Genomic DNA, 25929 nt, shown 5'->3' with positions numbered 1-25929 from the left:
TGCGCCCATGTTGTGCTTGTCGTCGTCAAATAGTTAGGGATGAACTAAACAGAAATACAAAATATAAAAGGCTGACATAAATGGTGTGCAAGATTCCTTCATCCTTCTGTAATATCAATAAAATACTCATTGTCATCAACAGCATCATCATCATTATCACCACAGGTTTTTTTTTTTTTTTAAATAATAAAACAGTAAAAACTTAGAAAACAAAAATATTTTCTCCTTAAGACCGAACAGAGAACAAAGAGTTGCAACACTGGGCTGACTGAGTCGAGGTGCACAGAGAGGACCACAACACCAAACTCAGCACAAATGTCCGTCCATTCCTCACTTCATCTTTTAGTCCTTTCTGTTTGAGTTCATCAGTCCGTCAGCCTCCCTTCGTCCATCCTTCTTTTCTTGCTCATTAATCGCCGCTCTCTTATCTGTTTCTCTCTTCCTTTATTATTTTTGCTGTCCAGCAGACTTAAATGTTGGCACAACATCTCTGCAACTTGCATCAATGCATGGCGAGGTCACAGAAACATTGAGAGAACATTCCCCCGGTCCTCGTGTCTGTGCATCTGCGTGTCCATCCTCCTCCAGCTCCTCCCGTCGCTCTCCTCCATCTGTACACTCAGATGAGATTAGGATGTACTGATTCTGCCGATTTCGTGTCTGATGGCTGCAAGACGAGAAGAACGCAGGCTTTAAGACGAGAAAGCTTCACATATCCTCAGCCAAGAGGAGTTCATGCTGCCTTGAGTTGTAAAAACTATTGTGTGGTAAAGATTAACCATTTAACATGTTGCACTACCGTTTATTGCAATGAATTTTACAAGCATTGCTTACCATTTATGATTTCATCTTTCACTTTGTGCAACTCCCGAACAACTTCGTCCAAAATTTCCTGAAGAGCAACAAACAAGCACCAACAACTGCTTACGCATTTCTTTTCAACTAAACAATGTGCAAAAAGTCATTAAAGTCAATGAAGCATAAAACCCATGAAAATCCTTAGTGTAATAAATCCCAGTGGAGAATTACACCAACCTGTTTCATCCTGTCAAATTCTGTGTCTGATTCACTAGTGCTGCCGATGGGTCTCACTCTGAAATACAAAAGGGTAACTTTAATAAAAACGTCCTTTTTAAGTGGAATACAACAGACTACATGTTTAAACGGAGGTAGCAATGTTAAAAGATCTTTTAAACAAATAAAAAGCAGCAGTGCCACATATTTGCGTTTCAAATCTCTGTGGTTAATCTTGGCATCTATTCCACACTCCCTGTACTCCTCCTCCTCTTATGTTCAGACCTGGACACCAGTGAGGACTTCTCTGCAGAGTTGGATCGTTCCCATGGCTTCTTCAAAGCATCTAGAGAAAAGAAAATATAGTCAACAACTTGGCTTAGCAGACACAGAGCAGATTTTTATCTAAAAAAAAAACACATGATTTTATGGAACGAATGCCCCAGCTGTGTTATACAATTGTTGTGCACCTGTTGAGTTCTGCTGACCTGGCCCCCGACCACTAGAGTCATCCTTCAGGAGAAACAGAAAGGCATTTTGATTAATAACAGTCAATCAACTGTGGGGTACGTTTAGATTAAATTGAAAATAGTTTCTTAAAATATTTAAGAAAATACTATGTGCCACAGACTGTATACAAGAGGTTGTCGTAGCCACAAAGTCTGAAAAGTGAAGCCATTACAGAGGCAATACCACGAATGTCCACTCGGTGATGGCACAAATAAAATCTAACCCGATTAAAACTGATCATCTTCTCTCATGAAATAATAATTCATTATTATTAAACAAACTAGTCAACAAATGTTTTTCCACAAGTCACGGTCATGTCTGCCATTTGCACACCCCTCGCTCCTCCCCAGCTCCTCCCTCTCATCTAAATATGGTCACTTGTGGCTCAAAAAAAAAAAAACATGGTGGTGAGGGTCTAATGCCAAATTTAAACCTTAAAAACGGTAGTCATTGTGGGTCTGTTCTGCCATCTGTTAGCTTAGCTGTTTTCCCACTAGAAACAGGGGAAAGCTCTGTCAGTGGCAACAAAATCCCATTAAAATTCATTAAACAGTTTACACATCGCAGCCTCTTTGTTTAGTTTGTACAAAAAGCAGAAATGTAGGAACCATAAAAGAAATAATTCAGTTTATGGCACCTCCCACCTATAAAAATGTATTTAATGTTTCCCCTTTTTTCTCTATCTCCTTGATAAAGTTTAATATTTAACAGACTGCCATGAGAGCGGTATAGACCTTTGTATCAAATCCAGCAATAAAGCATAAATAGTGCATTATAGGGAACAACACTTACTTCATCAGGTTTCTCAGAAGCTTTTCGTCTAAGAGAGGAGGGAACGAGGTACAGAAAATGTTGGTATAATTCACAAATGAGATCGTGAGAAATGTTTTTTTTTTTGTAATTGCATTGGTGAAAAAAGTGTAGGGTTGTTTTTGCGTAGCTGTTGCACCTGCGAGCTAGTAAGGCATTCATCTCCTGCATCAGTCCCTCCCCGCCACCACCACTGCCACCACTAGACCGATTGGAGTCACTTTTGCCACTAGACCCAGGTGGGCTGCTCTCATCCTGAAGAATACATTATAAAATGGGTTTCTTCTAAAAACATACAAACAATCTGTCTTCTGCGAGTTAATACTTCTGTAGTTAAATAATCAATCAGCATCTCCTGAGACTCAGCCAGGGAGGCTCACCCTATGTACTTTACGTAGCTTGGCTCCAGCCAGTGCTGCAGCCAGTCCTGAGGGTTGGTTTTGGAATCCGGGCGGGCCACCAGGAGGCCCTCCGCCAGTGGGAAGTGGAGGGGGCATGGGAGGGGGCACCGCCATTGGGGGTGGCGGGCCCGGTGGCGGAGGTGGTGCTGGAGGACCAGCCATGGGTGGAACTGCAGCTGGAGGAGGCGCCACAGAAAGCATAGATGGGTGACCTGCAGAGACAGGGGGGCCTGGGAGGGGCAAAATCAGAGCCCGGTCAATGGCTGTATGGACTGATTAACAAGTTTTACCCCTTGGAAGGTTTTATGAAGACCGTCTGAGGAACAGTGTCATACACACTCTCACTATATAACCAACACCCTACTGCTGCTAAGTATAAGACTGCTGGCTACTTGAAAGATACAGTTTTCCTACAGCCACTTGGTTTAAATCATTTCCGTAGAGGAACTAAATTTGTTTGCAAAACTTTTATAATACTTTGTGGACAACTTCAGTTACTGCCTGACATAAATCAAGTCTTAGATGTGAAACTCCTGCTAAACTGGACTAACTTCAGGTAACTGACAGGTCAGGTCGAGAACATATATATATAACACCTGTTTGCCTGTGTTTTTACAATCACTGGCATTTCTGCTGAGGACGTTTTGACACGCATATAAATCGCAATGAACAATGTGCTATTGTGAAAGCTGGCAGTGATTGCCTCGCTGTCATAACTCACAGGGAAACATAAACAAAATAGATCTATCGTTGCCATTATTAGTGGCACCTGTAATTTTCCGACAACTGTCCTCCTGCACTGAGCAAAAATAGGAGAATTATGTGTGTGAAGTTTGTAGTTAGTTCTACGCAGTTTAAACAGTTGACCGTGTGTTTTCAAGGCTGTGCACACCTTCGCGGGTTCACAGGTTTTCTGGCTGATTAGAAATCTAGTCGGACCGAAGCAGGTTAAAGCTGTCCGGGGAATATGTCGACAGGATAACATTTTTAAAGGTTTATGGAGGACTATCTTTAGTGACAAAACAGAACAAGAAGTCCTGCAACAGATTGTATGACTCAACAGATTGAGCAACTCAGACGGACTGACTCCACGGAGGAACTGTGGCAACTCTCCGAGGTGGATGTCAGCCAAATACTATGCGCGAGTATAGCAAGGAGAACTGGTTTTGCAGACAAACGGTTCTCTGCACTTTGTCGTGAGCTTAATAGATAATTAAAAACTAATTCAGTGCAGTATTTTTGAAAACATTCTCACATTTTTTTCTTTTTTTTTGCGCCAGAAATGATTGCACAGAAACTGCCCTCATCCTATACAGATTAAGTGTGCTCACGCCCAAACAGTCCCAAGAAGAGGTCTAATCAGACACAACAGAACGGTGTGGGTAGACTATGGGTGTGGAGGAGCTTAAATTGTTGATGCGTCGTGTACATTTAACACACGTTTTTTTTCTGTGTTCTTGCCAACCATATGGGTGTGTTGCATTCAATAGATTAGGAATCCCTCGCATGCATGGCCCATCCTAAACACACTCATTCACACACACTCTGTACACATGTAAGATCCCTCTGCTGAGAGACCGGCTCCTCCTCTCCTCCTCATACTTACTGCTGCTGGCCATGTGGGCCGGCTGGGGGACAGGGGAGGGGGTCTTCTTGGGCGAGCCCCCGTCAGATATGGCAGTGTAAGAGGGGGGCGAGGAGGAGGAGGAGGAGGAGCAAGTGGTGGTGTGGGGCTGGGCCTGCTGGTGGTACACCTGGTGCTGCTGTTGCTGTTGTTGCTGCTGCTGAAGCTGCTGTGGGTGGAAGGTAGAGGGGTACTGGGGCTGGTGGCTGGGGGCAGGGCCGGGGCCGGGGCCGGGGGCTGTCTGACCTGTCAGAGGAGGCAGGGGGACGGCCTCGCAGTACTGTGGTGTGTGAGGAAGATGCTGAGAATGAGGAGAGTAGGAATCGTCTGGCTGGCCATTGGAGTGAGGGTGGTGGGGCTGGTGCTGGGGGTACTGGTGAGGGCCCGTCACAGCGCTAGGATCAAGAGGCGGAGGCTTCATTCTACTGCTTACCGGCGGGAGGGGGTGAGCCACCGGGAGGGCTGGCTGTGGAGGCAAAACCTGCCTCACGGGCATGGCCATCATTACTGGAGGGGACGCGGACTGGGGAAACTGAGCGTACATTTGATGCATGTGGGAGGCTGACCAGGTGCCATGTTTAGGGGGGAGCATGATGTCTTGATGCTGCTGCTGTTGCTGAAGGTGTAGGTGACGGGCTGCTGTGGGAGGAGACAGAGGGATCTGACGGACCTGTCGGCCCTGGGTGGTGACTCCTGCCTGGACTGGGGAAAAGGCCGAGGCGAGGGAGGTGGAGAGCTGAGAGGAGAGCTGGGCCTTGTCCCTAGCAGCCCCCGCCTCTTTCTCCTGACAGGGGGAGATGGAGGCGGAGGAGGGAGGAGAGGAGGAGGAGGCCACACGGACGTAGGAGGGTGGCAGTGTGCTAGCCCTGTACTGTCTGTACTCGGGAGGAGTGTCTGGGTGGATGGGAGGGGTGGAGACTTTATATTGGAGGGTGGAAACGACTGTGACGGGCAGAGAGACAGAGAGACAGAGAGAGAGACAGAGAGAGGAAGAGGAGATGCAGATGAAGAGGAGGACGAAGGAGGGCAACAAACAAAGGAAAACAGAAAAGAGAAAAACGTGAGAAGAATGAAAAGCAACCAACTGATTAACCAAGCCAAGTAAAGATGAGAAAATCAGGAGCAATCCAAAAAACTGAAGCCAATAGCAAATAAGAAAGAATCAAAAATATCAATAAAAAGAACAAGCAGCAGAATGCAACATGACTGAGCCATGATCAGAAAAAGCATATGGCATTTCCCCCCAACAGTAGCTGGAAGAAAGAGATGGCGGTAGAGCATGTTGCAGGGACAGGGGGGTACTGATATCGCCAGTGACACCAGGGACAGAGGGGGATGTTTAAGTCTGTATGTGCATTTAAAGGGCAGACTTGAACATGTACATGTGTGCATGGATGCAAAAGCATAAGGGGCGTACAGACTGGGGAGCCGTGGCAGAAACTAAGGCGGGAAAACACTAACACAAACAACACTGGGGAAACCTATTCACTTCTAGGAACCTGCTGTATCAGGGCATGAAATCTCTGCTATTTATTAATCATGACGTCACCTGTTTGCCTTTGGGACTCTACGGTGTGCTTCGCCTGACCCGACACAGATAACGTCCCTCATTAAAAAACAACAAAGCGGAGCAAATATCCATTTTCTTCAGGACGAGGCTGTTTATTGACAGTCAGAGTGCGCTGGGAGCTTTTACGTGGACCGTTTGCTCTAAAATGTTTGTGCAGCTAGGAGCGAACAAAATGCAGCCTTGAATGCATTTTGGTTTCCAGGGCAGCTTTTTGTGTGTGTGTGTGTGTGTGTAAGAGGAAGAGAGTGTTGGGGAAAGCGTATGTTTACATAACTGGGTGTGTGTGTGTTGATTTAAACCTCACCTGATCCTGATGTTCGTCGCTCCCTCTCCTTGTGCGCCTGCATCTGATGTTGCTCCATCATCCTATCAAGTGTAAGGATGTCACTGTAGAGTTTGCGGTTTGAATCAAGCCCGGCGGGCAGTTTGACCGTGTCTTACATCATCGGCAACAGATAATAATATTAAAGGTGGCTACTTTTTTCTGTTTCCTTGACATTTACATATTCAGTAGGAACACAGGCACAGTAGTGCCGTCAGTCAGGTTTTTATGAGATGCGTTAAAATGCCTTGTTCCGCTTGCTTGGGATGTTTACATTTTAAGCTATACACTTCTCTTTCTGTGTGTATGCTCTCGTTATAAACTGTACCTCCTCTGCGCTTCGCTTTCTTCCGAGGACGGCCCATTTTGGCGCTGAACGACTGGACCTGAAAAACACAAACACACGCGAAGCTCAACCTTTTGCACACACAAAAATACGAAGCCAAACCGATTACCTGCGGCGGTTGTGTGCAGTTCCGACTAATTCTACAACAGTACCAGCTTGTGGAGAAGAAACTGTTGGAAACTGTGTATGACTCCACCGCAGTGGATGAAATGAAGGAACATTATGCACGTATATGTCAACCATGTGTGAGATTTAAAGGATCCATATGGAGGCCTAAAAATGACAATATTCTCATATAAACAGTCTCAGCAGAGAGTGCAGTAAGTGGAGTTGAACAAACACTCGGCAGGCACCATGGGAAGACCCGTGACTTTGCCCTGGAGGGCCTTCAAGCTGTTTAATCATTTATCCTGTTCACTATGTTTAGCCTTGTTTAATGAAGTAACCTCAGCACACACTACATGTTGGCAGCTGGTGTTTAATTGTTGAATAACCAACATGATGATCTTGGTTTAGCACTTGTGGTGTTGACCAACTAGAAATAGTCACCCCCCCTTTTTCTCACAGAGACTCACGTCCTCCCGCCAGCCGTGTGACAGAGTCAGAGCCTCATTCTGGAGCAGCTATTAACAGGGGGGAGCGTCAGGCAGAGCGCTTATCACATATCACCAGAATACCAGTCATTAAACTTCGACGCCCACCGTGACATCAAGAACACCCACGGGTGATATTTCCGTTTCGCTGTGTCTGGAGCATGGGGGCGGCGGGCGGGGCGATGGGGGCAGTCAACAGGAGGCAGAGACACAGGGCTGGATCACAGCAAGGACAACAGTGATTGTCCTGATTCCAGCGTCATGTGATTTATTCAAAACTGTTTGTCCCTTAATTTTCTTTTAACCAGATTCATCACGTTACAACTTTATATCACGGCACCTGTCACACAGTTAAAAATAAGTCACTACTAATACATCAGCACAACACTTATAGACCAATGCACATAAAAATAATATGAAATGTATTTATTTACGTCACATATCATATTTTTCTTTCTAAATAGAGATTCTAGTGTGATCAGGCTGTAAAACACTTATAGCAAAGAATAATAATAACTTGACTTTTGCACCAAACCCTCAATGTGATTCATCAAGTAAGTAAATAAGCATATGCAGGATTCCCTAGCCGATAACTTCAATTTATTCTGCAACAGCTGACCTGGTTGGTGTTTTTCTTGTTTCTGTTGCGTCACTACAACAAGAAGCACAGAATAAAGAAGGAACGCCTTGAAGATGTCTTGTTCCTCTCGATCCCTGACGCTCCACTGAACTCTGCCCGTTAGCCCGTGGTAATTATCCGCTCCGCCGGCAAAGATGCACATGTAATTGAGAAAACATTCGGAGGCTCAAAAGCGCAGACACGCGCTCTCTGCCTCTGAAATACTAACAAAGCGTTTCCTTTGATCGGGCCTTAATTCTGCAGTGCTGATAATGAGGTTTCAGATCAGACTGAGTGTGATGCTGAGAAGGAGATGGGTTGATGGGAGAGAGAGGCATCGCCGCTCTTCAGCTTCACCAACAGAGATGTTTGTTGCAGGAGTATATATATCTCAAAGAAATGAGTCAAGGACATCAAGATAAGGATGTAAACACACAGAAACATGTGAAGTCTGTACTTTTTTTATGAGACTTTAGGGATTCGGTCTTTACCACAATCCAATTAACACAACATTAACACAACTTATCTGAAGATGTTAATGAGGTAGATATAATAAGAGACATTTATCACCCTGTGTTGTGCTGTGACGCTTGTGTATCCATGTGTAAGTGTGTGTGCATGTGTCACACAGCCGGCGGTTGCCATGGTGAAGGTCAGGGAAAAGAACAGGAAGCCCAGGGGACGAGAGGGCATGATCAGACTTGCAAGCACATTACCAGAGCTCAAGAGACAAAGGTGTGTGTGTGTGTCCGTTTGCAGGTTTGTCTTAATGTGATTAAAAAAAAATAATAATCAATTATCCCTTTCCCACGTCCCCTCTGTGATTCTCTGTTTAAACAAGCACGGGGGTAAATGATTAAAAGATGACAAATCACTGACGACAGCCACCTCAGAAGTAGCCGCAAGGAGGCAAAAACGGACACAGTTATTCTGACACCTACACTAAAAAAATGTCTCATTGTCTTCTCTGACTCTGTTTCTGGTTTGTGTCAGTTCAGTGCCTCAGCAGCTGAAACCACTATCAGGCCATCATATAATCTCCTGTTCAGGACGAAAGTGTTTTAAAAGAAAGTCTTATGATTATTCTTCCCCTTTCCTGACATGTACAGCAAATCAGCACTGACTGCCTTGCTTCTTTATCCGGCTCAGCGTGTGTGCTGTACTCTTGAAATCACATAGACACTGTGATCGTTGTGACAGTTTGACAGTCGTCCAAATATTTGGCTACATAAGCAACCGCTGACTTTGCATACATAGTAATAAAGTTGATTTTTTGGCGTGCTGTGAATACAATGGAGTTATTACAGCTTATGCTCAGGAACAAGACCACGCCTCAGGCAATTATATGTCCCATACATACCTATAATGGTCTAATCCCTCTCTGTCTGTATTTGTCTCAGTTCCACATCCCCGTCTTTCTTTGCTTCCTCTTCCCTCTTTCATTACGGGAACCGGTGGGACAAAGAACCAAAGCTTCCTCAGACGAGGACGTTCCCGACCTGAGTCTCGCTCTCTCTCTCGCTCCCTGATCAGACTTGTAGACATGCTTCCTGGGTCCCCACACATCTGAAAACCATCTACCATGTCCGCATTTGACCCCTCTCCTCCCTCCGTATATTGCAGATCCAGCTCCGTCAATCAATCTTGCATCGGTCAAGGTGTGGTCTTTGATACTGATTCGACTTGTGTGATTGCTGGGAAAAATGTCCAGTGAGAAACAACCTGTCTTCACTCACAGACTATTTTTACAGTGGAGTGGAGTTCAGCAAAACCAGGGTGGGAGGCACAGTTGGCCCACATGTCTTTGTTGTCATCCAGAGACAGCAAGTATAGAAAGTGGATCCCTATTAAAGATGTGTGTGAAACTCTGTCATAATTAGTGTTTGAGTTCTTGAGTTACAGCCAAAAAGGTGACACTGACCACCAGTGACCACCACATTCAAATCAGTTCATCGCTGAATCCAAGCGAACTCAAGGCACTCCTGATATGTAGCATGGATGGACAACTTGAAAACACACTGACTACGGAGACGGCTGTCGCGATCACAGATGCTAAAAAATACTCCACTATAACTAAACGTCCTGCAGTCACACTCTTACTAATGTAAAAAAATACAGTTACTGCTTTAAACTTCTTTATAGTTTTGAGGCTTGATTCCTCACTTCATTAGGTCAGTCTGGGTGCCTGTCACCCGTTAGCCTGGTAGAAATAAATCAAGTCTTCTGTATTATTTGCATTTTAGGTGAAATACTGGATAAATCCTGAGCCTCAGTAAGTTGCTGCAACTATTTAACACATCTCGAATGTAAACACTGCTTATTAAATAAGAGGCACGAAACCTTAAATCTCTAAAAGATTAATCTTTAACACTTCATTGTATTTAATAACCTTATCATGTATTTTCAGTCTGAGAGGTACCCTGTAAAAGGTAAATATTTGATATGAAATAAGGTGGAGAAGTAAAAAAAAGAAAGAAAGAAAAAGAATCACTCTAGGAACTTAGCAGTGATTTCCGCTACTGTAAGGAACACAGTGCACAATAACCTACACACCCAGCTAATCCAAATAGCTAATGTTCAACTTCCCTCCACCTGCCGATCAGCCCGTTGCCATGGACCGCATGCATGACTGGTGGGCCTATTTCTATACAGCACTTACTGAGGATGATGATGGCTGAAGAAACCCGTCTGAGGACGCCAGGTGAAACCTCTGGGGTCAGCATGACGGGAAACAGCCTCCTAACGATCGGTCCTATACGACACTAGAGCATCAACGCAGCTTCTTTCAACAACACATACTACTAAGGGACGTGGTTGAGTAAGTAAGTGAGGAAGCGTTGAGTGACGAGACCCAAGATCCCACATCCAAAGACACCCAAAAAAAGGAGAGGTGCCATGTGAGCATGATAGGTACGACATTAAGGCTCCGTATGAGATATTTTAGCCGCCACCAATAGGAGGGTCACAAGGACGGGATGGGATGACACCGCAGTTAAACACAGATATTCTCTCTCAGTATCTTATGCACACACACACACACACACACACACACACACAGCTTATAAGTAGCTTGTAACCCGAGATGGTCAGAAGCTATTTAGTAAACCAAGAGTAGGTTTGAGTTTAGCTTCAAACACAGTTCAGAAGAAATATTCAGCGTCTTTGTAAAAAACACATCAGATCCACTAAATTAACCACACGCTGATTCTCTGCTATGCAAAGTTGTCATTTTTTTGTTTTATTTTTTCACTAAAAAAATAATCCACTTCAATAAAACGACTAAATAATTAAAAATAATCTTCAAATATAGGACACATTTCAGCCAGGAGTGAAACGTCCATTGTCATTGTTATTGTTTGGTCTGGTGTTGAGATTGAAGCTGCAGTACATGTTTTTAACCACCAGGGGGTAGTAGAGCTTAGTTACAGTGCTGCCAAATGTGGGAATACTGTATAATCACATTATTCATTCATTCATTCACTCATCTTCTGTAACCGCTTGCCCTGAGAAGGGTCGCGGGGGGGTCTGAAGCCTATCCCAGCTGTCATCGGACAGGTCGCCAGACTATATCACATTATTTAGATTTTAATGCTTTAAACGTGTTTATGATCCACTTTCTTGTGTTGTCATTGTGCAACATTTTTAACTATGCTATGATGAATAAGAGTCTGATGAGATCATTCAAATCGATGCTGCTAACAATCTTCAGAGACAAAAAAAAATAAAAAGATTTAAATTGATTACAGATGACAACTGATTGTAATTTGACCTGAAATCCATGTGAATAACCCACTGAAAAACATTAGCGGGTCTTCTTCACGAGCCAGCAAAGCAGAAACATCGAGAAGATGCCTGAAAATAATTGTCCCCTGCCGGGAAGTCAAATACAAGCCGGGGTATCGGTGCTTGGGTTCCTAAGTGGACGGGTATGACCGTAATCAGAAGCGGGCATTAAAATAACAATAAACCCTCACCTCCGCTGTCAGGTGAGCTGAGGACGTTGAGGGCGAACAGCATGGCGTTGGAGAAGGTGGTGGCCTCCTCCTTACTGGCAAAGTTCAGCCCATAGACCTGCCGAGCGTCACGCCACTGATGGAAGGTCGGGGTGGCCTGGTTGTACTTCAGGCCCTTCACTATGGAGTAGTTGATCACCACCTTTAGAGGAGGAAGAAGCATTAAGATTGAATTAAAGCTGGTTACTCAAACCAGAGGAGTGTTTCCAAAATATACTTTTACCGCGAAGTCGATAAAGCGAAACAATAAATCACTTGCTCGACATACAACTCGTTTAAGAAAATTTGATCAGTTAGACTGCCATCACCTGTGCTGCATCCCCTGCGTCTCTCACCTGCTGGTCCTGCAGCTTGACGCCCACCACTCTGAAGGTGTTGTTGGCAGTGTTGTGGTAGATGTTGATGCGGCTGAAGCCCTGCTGCCCCGGCTTGATGGGCACCCACTTCTTGCTGGCGTCGTCGTAGACCATGACAGAGGCCCGCGCCTGGCAGATACTCTGTTCACTGAGAGAGGAGGTGGAGAAGACAAGAAGTCCACATAAGTATTATGACTTATATAGTTTTTGTCGACTGTGGAGTGGAGTATACGGATGATTTCACAGTTTTGCCATGTGAGTGGTTCCTTTTTTAGGGACAATGGAAATCTATATACAGTAGACAAAGATATACAGTAGTGTTTTCCTTTTTTGTTTCAGTTTCTGAAAAATAATTATGAGGGAAGCCTCGACGAGAAGAAACCAAGCTGAGATTTGAAATCTAATGGAGCAGAAAATCACTGGAAAGCGGGCAAGATTTTGGTTGCTCAAAGGCAAGAGAATATTAAATTATAGAGATGCTTCGCTACACTCTTTATTCTGGCAGGGTTGAGTAATGTAATCATGATGGTGCGCAATAAAACAAAACCAATAAAACAGTTACTGTGTAATTTTCTGGTGAGATGAGGGGTCACTAGGGAGCCCCACCTTTTTCCTCCAGTCACCGCTACAAGTTCCCACTTCAGGAATAACATACTGCCACTGTAGGAATCTGACAACTTGCATGCACCGAGTTGCCATTTTTAAAATCTATAAACATGACCTCAAAATAAAACCGAGCCCTGGAAAACTCCCCTGTCCCTCGTGGTCTTTTTCCTGTGGCGTGTCAAGAAATGTTCAGAGGCATCGGTGCAGGAGGGTGTGCGCGATGTGTCGGGTAATGATACACTGCGTTAAAAACTCAAGCGTTTCATCAGCGAGCACGTCGCCAGCTGGAGACTTGTTTGGTAGAAAGCTAATGAAAAGTCGAACAGCTACCAGGAAGCATTAAATAACCGTGTTCACAACCGCAGAGCTGAAAGGGACCAGTTTCTGGAGTCTGAGTTTCTAAACGTTCAGCCATATGTTTTATGTGTGACTACTGTTGTGGCGTCAGCGCCATGAGTGTCTAAATGTGTTAGAACTGCCTGCGTAAGAAAAAGTGGAGGAGTGCTTTGGACACGGAGAGGTGAGGTGATCTTGCTGAACCTGTGAAGCGACTAAATGCTTCTGTAATTTTCACTTTCAACACCTCAGGGGCCGACTCTCTTGCAGAGGTACTAACAGTACCGAGAAAGTAAAGTCTCTGTTTGTCACACCACAGTGAGGTTTTGTCTTTTGTCTTGTGACTTCCTGTTTTATTTTGAAAAGTAACTCTCCTCTCGTTTCAGGTCACTTGCCCTTCCCTCATGTGTCACCTGTCTGATTGTCCTCCCTGATTTCTGATTGTTTCTACCTGTTCCCCGTTACCCTTATCTGTGTACTCTGCGTCTCCCCTCGTCCTGTTCCAGAGTGCTTCGTCCTGTCATGGACTCCGGCCGTTTATCCAAGTCCGTGTCTCAAGCCACAGCTAACTCTGTTCACGCTGTCTAAGTCAGACTCCTTTTGCCTCCTTGTGAGTGAGTTTTGTTATCTAGTTTTTGATTCAAAGTTAATTTCCACAGCCGTTTTTGTTTGCCTCATTCAGGAGTGATTTTGATTTCTCTAAAGGTCTGTCGGCTGTTTATTTTCTCTCTTCGTCAAGAGGCTTATTTTGGTCCTGTTTCATTAAAGTCGGCATCTGGTGTTAATCTTTCTCTGCGCCTGAGTCCCGGCCTGACACCTTTTATTAATCACTTGCACAATAAGAAGAAATAACACAATAAAATAAAAGCAAAACGGTGAAAATAAGTAAACGTTAATACCTTCACTACTGAAAATGGAGCCTGAAGTGAATAAGTATAATTACACCCCTAACACGTTAATACAGTTACATCATATAAAATACAAATGGCTGATAACTAAGGAGATATGTCTGTCATAAGAGCTGACAACACCCTAAAGACTTCAGTGACACTGAAATGCCAACGTGCGACTCCCTACTCCGACGACCTTTCGTTCGATGTGCCGCTCCGCAGGAGGAAGACAGCGTGATACCTGAGAGACCCCCCCCTGGATCTCACTAACACATGGTTCAGCTTCCTCTTTCTTTCCTGCCATCATCTGCTCTCCGGTTCCCTCGCGACCGTCTGAAGAGCCTCAAATAACTCAGCAGTGATGAGGCAGCGGAGCTCCTACTGGCTTCAATCACATGCTGCATCTCCACATTATTCTTTAAAATGTCTCCTACGCCAGAAGAGATTTAGGAGGTGATGCAGACCGGTAATGATGTTGCACAGCAGAGAATAAGTAAGGGAATTTGAATTTTCTAAAGGGCACAAAATAACATATTTTACCCTACCAGCTGAATGCTTTTATCTAAAAAACATCTCATCATAAGAATCTCAAAGTAAAAGAATCAGTTTGACACACAGCAGCTGCAGACAGATGATTATCCCTGTGCGAAAATATTAGAAAGAAACCGAACTGCATGCACTTCCTAAGGGAGAAGCCTTAAAAGCTCGCATGACAGATGGATTTTAGCAACAACTCCCACAATCGCAACCAACCTCCCTCTGTCAGACACCAATCACTCTCCACTGCGCAACTGTTGTCAAGTTAACCAGCAGCCCTGTCACCATGTGACACGCCTGGATGTTGCAAGATGGTAAAAGAAAGACAATAGTGAGTCTACATGTAGATGCTGATGGCAGGAAAATGGTTGCAACATCTATCTAGGGAACAAACAGGAACTCCAGAGTCAAACAGGAAATTCATTCAAGCGGAGGTGAGTAAGAAGTTCCTCAGAGATAATAGGCAGCAAACTGCTCCAGATCAAATCTAAAATGGATACAAATGCATTATCTTCACAGGGAAATAACGTTTACAGTTTAAAGCTCCCATAAGCTTGAGAAGCTCCGATTCTAAATGCAAAACGACGAAGCGTAACATCATGTTTCCTGTGTCTCTAAATAAGTTAAACAAAGTCTCTAATCACAGAACAGACACTTCTCTCCACTTCAGAGACCTGACAGACCACCAGAGTCTCACTGGGAAAAGGAAGGGAGGGTAAGAGGGAGGTGTCTGCATCTCTCTGATGGATCTTCTTACAAAAACAGGCCCTATTTCTGGAGCAGTTTGGGCCAGAGGGATGAAGTGCCACAATCCTGATGCTGACGGTTTCAGTTCTCAATGAAGTCCGAAATGAAGTCTCTTTACATTGTGTAAGTTGCTCAGTCAGCACATCATGAGACAGAGAGAGGAAAAAAAGAGAAACAGGGGGACGATCAGGGTTAGAAAGTGTTATTCAAGACTTCTCATCACTCCTGACTGTATGCTAAGTGCTGCTGTGTGTGATCCAGTGTCTGAGGGTGGTGAACTCTGGGTCACATGAAGAAGAGGAGACAAGGCACAACAGAGCGCATGATAGCAGCCGCAAATCAACAGCTGCTCCTGCCCAGCAAAAACAAAAATAAAAAAATAAATCTACGTGATGAAGTAGAAACAGACCGATGAGTGGAGAGATGACACAGAGGAGAGGAAAGAACACGGAGTGACTGTGTGTGATGAATGGAGAGGAGGCATAATATGAAAAAGGTCAGCTACTGCTGAAAATCACAATCAGTGACATTAAAGTAACACGATGAATCAAACTGATGTTCAGCAAAGAAAACTGAAGGTCAAACTAAAGCAACACTTAACATTATTTTAGAATACACCGATCAGCCACAACATTAAGACCACTGACAGGAGAAGTAAATAACATTGACCATCTTGTCACTCTCTGAATCTCTGAAACTTTTGGACCTGGCATTCGTGTGGATGTTACTTAGACACGTAGCACCCACCTGGACCAGACCAGACACCCCCACCTCCACCCTACAGCAATGACACAGGCACACACACGGAAGCGGTTTAGTTACAACTAAAAAAATATAACATGAAAAACAGCACAAGGTGTTGACCTGGCCTCCAAATTCACTAGATCCCAAACTGATCAAGTATCTGTGGGATGATCCACAGAGGCCCCTCCCCTCAACCCATATTAGAGTTATAAAGAAGACACAGCTTGTACTAGGACAACAGTTGTGTTTCTTTTGTCCCTCTATTGATCTCTACCAGCTCCCTGTTTACCAGCTAGCTAGTCTCTAATTTAGCTCTGGGCAAGTAGCATACTGTGGCTTTCCTGCACAAGTATGGAGTGAAATGACCATTTAATCTTTGTGGTAATGGAATTTATGGAAGTGTTTACACATGAGAAGCAGTGAGATGTCTGTCTTTGGGATTTACAAAAAAATTCTGCTTCTAAATTTTATTCTGCATCAGAGTTTTAGATGAAAATCTCTACAGAGTTACAACAGGTTATGACGCTTTGGGCAGAGTTATACAGGCCATTATCTCATATGTACCTTATAATGAATGCAAGGAGTAACAAGGTCCTTTATATACGCATAACGCTACAGATGTTACATTTGACAATAAATGTTCAAAATTTCTGCATGATTTTATCCTAATGTTATTGAAAATATGTACAAAGAGTGGCTCTAAATGACTAATGTAAATAAATTCGTCTTTCATGTCACCACGGTTTACCAAAGCACAGCTTGTAATTGCAGGTTAATGCATCCACAGTCCATCTCAGGTTTCGTTGTAGCAGCCAGGCTTATTTTGAGTTGAAGAGCCCTAAATTTGCTACTACTGGAAAAGTTAAAAATATATTGCCAAGATAAATAATGCAATTTGCTCTGAATCTGGCATAGTTTTCCAACCTACAATAAAGGTGCAGCATCGGAGAGACAGTGAAGTGCACGCGTTAACAGAATACAAAACAATACTGGTGTTACTTTCATTAATTTTACTACATCACGTATGAATTGTAGCTTTGTATGATGTTAAAAAACAGACATGTCTGAGTTGAAAGGTGCTGCAAAGCTTCGTAAAGCTGAGATTCAGGAGATGTTTTTGCTATAAGTGACCCCTTTCACATACATCAATGACAGAATATTGATTATGGATGCTGTAAGCAGGAAGCATATATAAAGCTGATTGATCATATGGACGGTTTAAGACTCCAGTCCTCTGAATGCTTAAACCTGCTGGTATTTACTTTCCCTCCAGTGTATTCTATAGACTATATCTTTAAAAATGCATAAGCACTTCCCCACTACCTGCTCATAAATTAAAAAAAAAAAGAATTACTGCATGTGTCCCATACACTGACAGGCTAACGAGACAAGCACATTTAGTGCTCAAGTTAGTTACTTCAGTATATTTGTATCGGTGCACAGAAACCTTCTCCTTCTTAATTTAAAGCCTGCTCCTGGAAAAAGAATCAACAGGACCCGATTTGCTCGGTAGATCCCATCTCAGCGTTTCACCTTGTTTTTGCTGGAACGAGTCGATTTCTCAGCGGAGGCTGAATGATATTCACCTCAAAAGGAAGCCAGAGAAGGCTGAGAAGGAAAAGGAAAACAAGGAGAGAAGAAGGAATGAGCGGAGAGAAGAAACAAGAGCAGAGAGGATATGAAGGCTTCTGCCACACTGAGCGCTTCCTCATGTCAAATAAGCCGAGCCGACGAAAACGAGGCCGCGTTCCCAGGCTTTTGAACTAAGCAAAGCACTTCCCTGCACACATGGTTAGACATATGTGCCCCCTCTTACCCCGCCCTCCTACAAACAAATCCTATACATGCACTAATTTCTCTGCCAGATCAGTCCATTAGCAGAAATATCAGTGCCGGAAGAAATGATGCGTGCCCAGAAAATATCGAGTACATACATAATGGTAGTAGTTTCAGGTTTCTGTGAGATTTGGGCAGCTTCATAATTAGATCACTGGATTTATTCAGGCTGGGAGACTGTTTCCTTGGCAAGGAAGGGAGTCGGTTGGGTCGGCGGGATGCATGAGGCGTCCTCTCTGGGTAGCACCCGCGGGTAGGGCTTCTGTTATCATGGCAATTAGCTTTTGTTGCTGGGGTAATTGTTTCATCCTGCTGGTTCACAGTGGAAGGCACCCGAACAGACCCGAACAAACGATGAGTCATTCAGCAGAGCCCTGCGCACCCGCCTCACGACAAGCGGTTCAGATTTGTTAGGCCTTTGTCTCTGGGATGGAAACTGAACGTCGAAAACACAAACACGCACGACACCGAAGATCTATTCACGGTGAACCACAAATACAAACACAGTGTAGCCCTGTACTTAATGCACACAAAGCTACGCAATTATACGTCTATTTTTGGAGAATTGAGCTAAACAACAGGACATTTATGCATCTCCACTCAAACGTAATTAAACGCTTCTCTGAAGATGGATGGTTGCTCTAATAAACTACATACTGTGGGCATGCATGACTTTGTTTACTGTGGAAAGATGACAGGCAACGAGGGAACAGAATATGAAAAACAGGCAACATATGTCTCTAACCGGTCACATCAGTGGCCTGCAACTTTAAGGTGCTCTGCCATTTAATCTTTCTCTGTTCTCTGCAGACATGACCGATTAATAGGAGGATAATTCAACGGTTAAGAAGCCAGGATCAAATTTAATTGGGCAGGACAATGTAAAAATCTTCCTTTAACATAAACCGAAAGCTGCAAATTTTTCAATTTAAAGGATACAGATGCATCATCTGAATAAAAATCCATCAATATAAGGAGATCCTGGAAGGCCAGATAGGCCAACAACTCTTGTGGGCCCCTATCACGACAAAGTAAATCTAAATTAATATTTTTTTTGTTGTTTGTCACACCTTAGAGTTGTTCTGCGCAGTGACAACTTAATTTACTTCATGCTAATTAACTATCTTGAAAAAATAAACCTCATAACCTGCAATACGAAGAAAGCCAGCTGAGAGAGGCAAACGCTTCCGGAGAGGCTTCCTGTGCAGCAGGAGTGATAATTGCACGGTTTTATTCATCCCTGGTCGGCGCTCTAGCTAATAGAGACATTCAATCTGTGTCAGGGAGGATTTGAAATCCAGGAGAGGTTTGGTAAATAAACAGTGGGGTCCTCGGGAGGACAGCATTCATTGCAGCAGAGGAATATTTCGTCAAACACCAACGGCTCAGACAGCAAAATTACCGCGCTCTAATTTTTAAATCTAATTTGGTTTAATCCTGGACATGAGAGGAGATGTAACTAGATAACTACTGCAAACTACTGTGAAATTCAAAGCACAAACAGAAACTCTGCTTCACATTTTAATGTTTTCTCGTTGGGATTGAGGCAGTCCGCCCCGTGTTGTGATGTGTTGCCACTCTTTTTTCCCAAACAGGAACAGAAATACATAATTATGCACCCACACACAGTATATTATAGTACCAGTACTGTACATACACCCAAAATAACTGAAGCAGATATTCTAAGTGAAAGGCCAGTATGAGGCAACAGAAACAGAGACACACAGGTCGGTTACAACGTATGGATCCAGTTAACTGTCTGCTGTTATTATGTTCATGAGGATTATAGCTTACAGGGTTGCCTTGGGGCAAGGCAAAGCCACTGCCTTTGCATGGTATGGGTGGGGGTGTATGCATGTACAGTATAGCTGGGTGGGAGCAAGGGTCCAGCTGACAGAAGGAAGAGGTCTGTCTTACTGGCTGGATTAGAGACAGAGCCAGGCAGGCAGATCATTACCTCACTGCAGTCTTAAATCTAAATTAACCAGGATTTAACTCTCGCACAAGACCTCTAATCTGCTCCATGGGGGAAAGTAGTACTGTTCACAGACACAAGTAGGGAAGGAGGCCCCAGGAACAAAAAACAGCACAAGCCAACTTCATTGCTAAGATACAGTGTGAAGCCTGGTCATTTGTAAATGAACAAACACAGCACAGTAGGCTTGTTTAAAAGAAACGTAAAGATATGCGATAGATCCCAGTATAGCAAAGGTTGTAATAACATTGTTGCATGTACTGCAACACATTTAGCTACCTTGAGGCTGCCAAGGACTGTGATTAATTATAAAGCTACAACATGAAACGGTTGTCTTCCCCTTCTGACCGTGAGAGTAATTACACAAAGACTGTTGACACACGCCTATGGCATACACATCTAACAGGAAACAAAGACTCCAAAGCTAATTAGAAACTGTGTTGGATGCTTCCTTGGCTCTATTTCATTACTCTTGACCACCAGAGATGTATCTCATAGAACCAAGGTCACATTAGTAACTTTGCTCCTAGTTGCTGTCTCATGCTCCGTCTCTGTTACTGCTGTTGCTCCTCCAGCTCCGTCAAGCTCCAGCAAACAATCATCGCTGGTCGATATAAAACACAGTGCTACCAGCGAGCCAGTGCAGGAATATCACAGCACACAACAGCTTTGACATTTATTCAATCATAATGCACAATTTTGCGAAATTGCACTATAGCACGGAGCCTTGACAGCCAGCTATATCATTGACGTCCGTAGAAGGACATGCTTTCTTTTCACCCTGAAGCCAGAAAACAACAGTCTCTGTGTGCAGTAAACACTACAGATTACATTACTGATGTTCACTGACACGCATCTGTCTCTGTTTCTAGGTAAGTGTTCAGTAAATATCGCTGTCCAAATCAAAGGTGGATGCATCCCTTACACCTGCATTTACACTCCACTACACCTCATATACAGAGACAAATACCTATACTTGTGTTCTTCTAGTGTGATAACTTCACTTTCTGTGGAGGACATTACGGCTGAATGCAGAATACGCCTTCATATTCCCGATTAAGACCAGAATAATAGCGATTTAAAAGACGTTTGGACGTTTACTTCCACTAATGCATCACAGTCCATCTAACAACCAGGAAGAGACTAACAGCAGATTCACTTAATCTATGGGCTACTGTGCCACCAACGTCTTAACATCCATGATCCATCATGTTGTCCAGATTGTGCCCACTTTATTACACTACAGTGTTTATCTAACCCCTGCCCCGCTGATATATAGAGTAGTGTAATACTGCAGAATGGACCAAAATTAAGCCCCAAATGAGAGAAAGAAAGAAACAGAGAGAGAGAGAGAGAGCAGAGTACCGCGACCTTAATGGCATTAATGCAAACCGCATTAATGTGCTTATGTTCTTAGCTAAATGTCCCAGTTGTTGTGTGCAAAAAGCTTGGTCCCATGCCATCATGTATCAGAGCGGAGTGCCGTCACTTTCAATTCACGCACGACGTATTGACCACATAACCTACATTCTGCATTTCATTGACTGCGCGAATATGCTGCACTTTAATTCAGTATTATTACGCTTGACATCTATCTGCAGTCGTACTAAATGCTGTCAGCTTGTTCCAATGTACACTATTTATATTAGCTTTTTTTTTTTAGAAATCTATTCAAAAAAAAAAGAGTTTTATGGATAAAATTAAGACAGACGTGTATATTTTTGCAACTTGATATACGCAGAACCCAGAAACATGTTTACATTCGTGCCAAATTCATAGAAAGACACAACATCATCCACAACAGATGTGGTTCAATGTGTTATAAGTGAACATTTTCTTTTACATTTTCGATTTCACATGATTAACAGCTACCATTAAAGGAGACTTAAGACATAATGCTGTGATCAGGTTTAAACAGCCAGGCAGGTGGTATATTGTGCACATAAAATTTCATTGTCCTTTATTTATATAACAACAACCCCTCCTCTTCCCTTCTTCCTCTCCCTCATGATAATAAGACAGCCAACAAAGCTGTTTGATCCTTCAGCTGTCATCTGGGACGGCAGCAGCAGCCACCAAACCTCCCTCCCCTCTCCCTCTCCCATCTCTCGCCTCTATCTTCCATCCTCCCAGCAGAAAACAGAGAGGAGAGGAGAAGGGCACTGGCCCGAAAGGCTGCCGTTTTAGCCGGAAGCCTCGCCGTCTTTAATACATGTGTGAATTAAACATGTATGGAGCCCTCGCAGAGCCCTGCTATTCAGGGATGCTCTATGTGAAGCTGTGGAGTGTTTAGAATAAAGAAGATGCTCGGTGTAGTGCCAAAAAAAAAAACGGGCTGAATCTCTCTGGCAGCATCTCTGGCTTTGATTGACAAGCCACGGCAACCAGGCAAAAAAAAAAAAAAGGAGGATCATCAAAAACAGATCAGAGTCAAAACTTCTGACACTTTACTTTTACGCGAAGATAATTAGAAATTGTTGCAGTTTCGTGGTAGAATCAAATGATGCGTGCACACAATAACTAATCCGAAATAACCTCAATTCTGTCTGTTGATGCCAGATTAAGATTACAGATTAGTATTTTAGCTCTGATTAAAAATACAGCAGGGGGAAGATTTGTCAGCCTGTGCTGTGTGAATATCACCACACTTTCTTTTCACACAGTAATCAAACCTCTTCCAGCAAAACAATCAAGTGCACATACTTTCTAAAAAGGAAAGTTCCTTTTTCAGTCCATCCAAAAATGCAGCTTCACTCTTCCCTGACATGCACCGGGAGTAAAGATGATTAAATACACGCTCACACACTTTCAGACAAAGTGTCAGTACAAACCTGGCGGCGATGTGACTGTAAAACAATCCTGAGTCACTGACACTCTGAGGGAGGCAGTAGCGCAGCACTTGGATCCGATGTATGTCCATTTTGGTTAACAGGAAAACAGCAAGAAACGGCAACGGCTACAGCGGCAGGTCTACGACAAAAACTCCCTCTTGTGCTGCTCCATTCTCTTAAAACTATAACTCATTAAAAGCAGTTTAATCCTCCGCTCGAAAGCCTGCGACATAGATGATGAACGAGAGCGACGGCTCCACAAATCACTACAAACATCCACTCAACAATGTAAAAAAGGATTTAAAAAAACGTCCCACTGATATGAATTCTCAAACTGCTGCATTCACAATGAGGCCGGTGGCCCATCCATCCAGCAACAAAGAGGTGACTGACAGACAGACTGGCAGAGATGAAGTCATTGACCGGCCAGTTGTCTGACCGCATAATAGATGAGCATGTGTGTGTGCCATTGAACCTCTGCGCTATTGTCATACTGTTAACCCAAGGGAGATTACCTCATATCCGTCTTTGCCAGCCCCTCTATCCCCTCCTTCTCAATCCACACAGTTTAGGAGGGGTGTCAGTGGCGAGGGGGGGTGTTGTTGGGGAAGCTGCTGTTATCTCCTCACCCCTCCTCTCCACTTTAGCCTGCTGTTGCCATAGCCACCCAGCATTAAGCCAGAATTAACAACAGGCAGTCTATGCTGTGGTGAGCTACTATTGATTGGGATGCCCTCTACCTCAGAGGACAGATGTAGCGGGTGAATGTACACCGACGTGTACATAAAACACGTTAGCTGGAGGAGGTGTGCGTGCTCAATGTCCATTAACGTCCACTAAGTGGCTAGCGCTCAATCTGAATTGGATGCACTGTGGAGGGAGCGATGGGAGATGGGGGCATTTTGGAACTAATCAGCTTTATCGATGAGTGGAGGGACTTTATTCGGGGTGTGATCCAGATTTAATAACACTAGAGTGAGATCAATGGCGCTGGCAGGTCAGTAGACAGTGGCTGCAAATATAGCGGCCAATATTCATGTAACTGTCTGGAAGAACAGAAGATTCAACTTTTGATTTATGACATCCTAATATCATAGGCTGCACTTTGCATTTTGTCGTAATTAGTGAGTGTATCATGCTAGCAGACTTTTGCTAACGGTGCCTGTTAAACATCAGCATGTTAGCATTATCACTGTCAGCATTAGTCTGTGCTCTCTGCATTTAAACCCATCCATTCATATATAAAGAGTAGTGAGCACGGTCAGAGCATGCTCAAGGGCACTCCGACTGTTGCTGCTTTCCAACCGTACACAGCATGCTAGTGTTAGCATTGATCACAAAGCAGTGCCACGTCTAAACAGCATCACAGAATTGCTAGCATAACTGTAGACTTTTAGTTTTGCTCATGTGTAAAGATGTTTTGGTTACACTTCTTTATTTACGCAAAAGCTGGATTCTAAAACGTACATGCCACAGTTGTTCCACAGTTTCTAGGTGCATGTCATGTCGATTTCTCAGCACCTCCTCTGTTGGCTGTCTAATTAAAGCAAAAAAGAAAAGCAGATAAGTTACCATCATCAGATTTTTAAATCTATCAAATTTGTAGTAATACAATCAAACCACCTCTCTTAAAGGACCAGCGTGTAGGCTTTAGTGGCATCTAGTGGTGAGGTTGTAGACTGCAACGAGACCGGCTGCTAAAAAACACAAAGTACCTCTCTGGAAAACCAGCTCTGTGGAAGAATATCTGCTTATTATGTAGACAGGAAGGTGTCATTCTTACAAAAGCAGATGAGTATGCACTAACAGTGAATATTACACCGATTAGGCATAACATTATGATGCCGGGAGAAGTAAATAACTATCTTGTGACAATGCAATGTTCTGCTTTTGGTAAACTTTTGGACCTGGAATTCCTGTGGATGTTACTTAGACATGTACCACCCACCTAGACCAGACCAGGCACCCCCACCCCACAGCAATGACACTCCTTGATGGCAGTAGCCATCCCCAGCAGGATGCAACCTGACACAGGCACACACACAAAACCAGTTTAAGAACAACTCAAAAACACATGAAGAACAGCTCAAGATGTTGACCTGTCCTCCAAATTCACTAGATCCCAAACTGATCAAGTATCTGTGTGGTGCACTGGATCAAGCCTGATTCACAGAGGGCCCTCCCCTCAACGCATAGGACCCCCCACTAACAACATTCTTCTGACACCCTCAGAAGGTCCCAGTTCTGTCTGCAGATCTTTGTCAAACACTGGCCCTTTAAGCGCAAACACCAATACCACTGACATGACAGAATATTATCCTTTGACCTCTGACCTCTCTGGTTCCCACAAACAGCTGACCTCATGTGCGGCGCTGACAACAAACAACACAAACGACAGAGTCACACCGTCCAGATCCGAAGCTGCCACTTGTGATTGGTTAAATGAGAGTCACAGTCAACAGGGATTTGATTTTTAAAGGCTCACAGTAACGCCTGTGCCAAGCAGAATTACTGCTTGCTCGTCTGTGGCTCAGAGTGCCCAGCTGGACTGCAGGACATTTCTGTGACAGGCCGGGCAAATGTTAACGAGCTCGATCTGTGACAGACGAGGCTCTCTTGTGCCCCCGAGGAGGAGACACTGCTCACTAACATTTTTTAAAATGATAACAGCTACTCCGCTCCAGGGCAAGTGATCATATGGAGAATCAAATATGACGGTACCTATTGTAAAACTGCTGCTTTGGGTTGATATATAGCATGATAATCATTTATGTAAGAGGTAGTAAAGATCTCAGCAATGTCCTGAAGACATGATTTTGTTTTCTCAGACACTTTCAGAGAGAGACTAGCTGTGATGTTTTCAAGCTGAACTAATCTCAACTTTGAGGTGACGACCAATGGGAAAGTCTGATAGAGTTGACTGACATACGACGCTTACAACACAGTGTTCTCCAAGCAATTACTGCAAGGAAACGCCATCCATGATTGTGGTTCCTATCACCAAATTCACCATGCTGATAGAGGGCTTGTGGCGCTGAGTGAACCCAGATGGAGAGGCAGCAGCATTGAAGGCATTTTCTTGTCAAACAGAGTGATGAGAGCAGGAAGAAAGAGTTAGCTGTGTCCATACAGACACTATGAATGTACCCTCACCCGGTCGTCTTCTATCTGATCCTTCTCCTCGTATACTAGGCTTTATGATGAGCATGCGTCTTTAGGCATCATGGAGGTCAAACAGGCCATATCAGG

At 43.8% G+C, this 25929-nt stretch overlaps 1 protein-coding gene across 1 annotated transcript; it reads right to left on the bottom strand.

Moving 5' to 3' along the window:
* Window positions 1-528: 528 nt before the first annotated feature.
* Window positions 529-23645, bottom strand: evla (Enah/Vasp-like a). The gene is made up of 14 exons (XM_084569087.1): window positions 22681-23645; window positions 12158-12326; window positions 11784-11964; window positions 6580-6637; window positions 6234-6295; window positions 4342-5301; window positions 2715-2965; window positions 2474-2589; window positions 2317-2344; window positions 1485-1527; window positions 1300-1360; window positions 1036-1093; window positions 835-892; window positions 529-667 (listed from the first exon to the last, which is right to left on the bottom strand). Exons 1-14 carry the CDS (start codon window positions 22767-22769, stop codon window positions 630-632), a joined length of 2172 nt encoding a protein of 723 aa, XP_084425213.1. The 5' UTR covers window positions 22770-23645; the 3' UTR covers window positions 529-629.
* Window positions 23646-25929: the final 2284 nt, after the last annotated feature.

The sequence above is a fragment of the Chelon labrosus genome, assembly GCF_963514085.1.
Source record: "Chelon labrosus genome assembly, chromosome: 20".
Lineage (NCBI taxonomy): Eukaryota > Metazoa > Chordata > Actinopteri > Mugiliformes > Mugilidae > Chelon > Chelon labrosus.
The sequence above is the reverse complement of the archived record's forward strand: the minus strand, read 5'-3'. Positions and strand labels throughout refer to the sequence as shown.